At 58.8% G+C, this 2,340-nt stretch overlaps 1 protein-coding gene across 1 annotated transcript in view; it reads right to left on the bottom strand.

The window, feature by feature from the left end:
* MEGF11 (multiple EGF like domains 11) overlaps window positions 1-2,340 on the bottom strand; it is a 273,906-nt gene that overhangs the window by 20,605 nt on the left and 250,961 nt on the right. Inside the window, exon 18 of the mRNA XM_027773823.1 lies at window positions 783-911. Coding sequence (XP_027629624.1) covers window positions 783-911 — 129 coding nt within the window. The remainder of the gene's footprint in view (window positions 1-782; window positions 912-2,340) is intronic.

Raw genomic sequence — 2,340 nt, 5'->3', positions numbered from 1 at the left:
AGCACACGTCAGAGACAGACGCCAGGATGTTCCTGGCTTCCAGGGGTTGGCGTGCTGCTTCCAGAATTCCTCCGCCCACCTCTCGGCCTAGTGCCCCAGGATGCCCGTGGGGCCCGGATCCCCTGCCCACTCTCCGTGTCCGTGGTGACTAACTGAGCATGCTTCTGCATGCGCCAGCTTCCCGTGAGGACGGGCACTTTCCAGGGAAGACTCGCCCGGATTCCTGAGAACAGAACTCCCTCCGGGCCAGGCCTCTGCCTGGGACCTTCCTAGGGGTGCTGGCTAGGTCTCACCCCTAACAGGGAGCTCCACAGCGCAGAGGCTGGGTCCCTGCCCTTAGATTGGGGGGCCTCTGGAGAGGTGTACCCCATCTCCTGGGTACACCCTGCATGTACAGCCCCTCCCATACCTGTCCAGGACGTCATTCACTGGGGCCACCCTGTGGAAGTGACTTCTTCCACACTCCCGCACTCCACAGGCCAGTCCCTGTCCCCACCTCGTCCAAGCTCCGGGCTGTGCTCACTCAGGTGCTAATGGAATATTAATCCTCAGAATTAATACATTAACAAAACTACCAACCATATCGATGCCTTTCATACCAGCGGTTAAAAAGCCCGTGAGCAAGCCCAGTAATTCATCCTGTTAGCTAGGGAGGACACAGGACTGCGTGGACGGTCCCCTCTGCGGAAGCTGGTGTCAGCCCTGGAGGGAGGTGCTAAGCCTGAGGTCCTGGCACTGCGGGAGGCATCACAGGCCCGCTCTGATCCCGGGCAGCAGCTTACCCTGTGAGCAGTCCTTGCCGATCCATCCTGGAAAGCACTGGCAGGAGCCGTCCATGGGGCTGCAGGTCCCATTGTTGGCACAGGAGCAGAGCTGGGCACAGTCCTGGCCGAAGTGTCCTCCGGCACACACTGTGGGCACAGGACAGCCTGGCACCTGCCCTCCCACCTGAGCTGAAGACCACCGCCCACAGCCATGACCACCGGGGGCGCGCATCTGCCCACCTCTGCACCTCTGGCAACCCTCTCGCTTGCACATGAATGGGCTGCTCCTCTCACCCACTGTGCACTCTGGAGGCTTTACTATGGCCCCGTTGACAGGGAGCAGACTGAGGCCCAGGCAGGTGGAATCACCGACTAGGTCTCAGACAAGAAGTGGAGGGCTGGCCTCTCGGTCGGTGCTCCCGGGCTGCTCCACGGCCTCTGCTTTCCTCTACCACATCTTTGCCAGCACCACGGACCTCAGAGGGCGGAGGTGGAGGACGCTTACAGCTGGACCGAGCGGGACAAAGGCGAGGTGGCAGGTCTGTGGAGCTCATGGGACAAAGGCGAGGTGGCAGGTCTGCGGAGCTCGCGAGTGGAGGGCTAGCCTGAACCTCCCCACCCTCCAGTCTCCTCCACCTGTTCAAGCCTCAGCTCAGCATCCTCCTTGGCAAGGAGCTCATAAGACCCTGCTTTCCACTGGGCCCCACAGCGTTTCCACTTCGAGTCACTGGTAGGATTTTGGTCACAACCCCCCTTTGGAAGAGTCACTTCTTAGTCCCTGCAGCGGGGGCTGGCTTCCCCAATCAGGCTGCTAGCTCTTCCAGGACTAGGTCTGAGTATTAATGGGGTGCCTACCCCCGGTTTTCCCTGCAGTCCATCCCGCTGATTCCTACAGCGTGCATCCTCTTCTCTCCCTCCTGTGACTGCCCAGCGTAGTCTCAATCCTAGAGCTTGGCACTGACCCACTTTGCCTGGGTTACCTTTCGCTCTCCCACTCTTCCAGGTACATGAGCCCTGGACCACATGCCGCTTTGTAAATGCACCCCATGCCTTTCCTCTGTGGTCTCATTCCACCTGTCCCCTCCTAGGATGTCCCTGACCCCCACGTCCACCTGTGGAAATTCTAGCCTGCCTGTAAGACCCATCTGAACTGTCACCTTCCCATGGCCCCTCTTTAGCAGCGAGCTGTCGCTCAATATCTCTTCTTCCTTTGAAGTAGAATCTCGAGGGACCAGCAGATAGCATAGTGGTTATGTGGCTAGACTCCCACATTGCCAATGGTGGCTTCAAAATCATGTCAGACACGTGTGTGTGTGTGTGCGTCTGTGTGTGCTTGAGATCCTGGGAGAAGAATGGAGGAGAGGGACCAGCAGTTAGCATAATGGCTATGTCGCTGGACTCCCATGTAGCCAACCACGGTTCTAGTCTTAGGCCTGGTGGCTTAAACTCACGCAGGGCATGTGTGCGCATGTGCCCAAGATCCCGAGAGGAGAATGGAGGAGAAAAGACTGTGGCGTGGCCATCCCCCCTGGGGGGTGATTTCTCACTTTCTGTCTCTCTCTGTCTTTCTGGTGAG

Source organism: Tupaia chinensis, unplaced genomic scaffold (genome assembly GCF_000334495.1).
Source record: "Tupaia chinensis unplaced genomic scaffold, TupChi_1.0 Scaffold000377_2, whole genome shotgun sequence".
NCBI lineage: Eukaryota > Metazoa > Chordata > Mammalia > Scandentia > Tupaiidae > Tupaia > Tupaia belangeri.
This window is presented reverse-complemented; position numbering and strand designations above follow the sequence as displayed.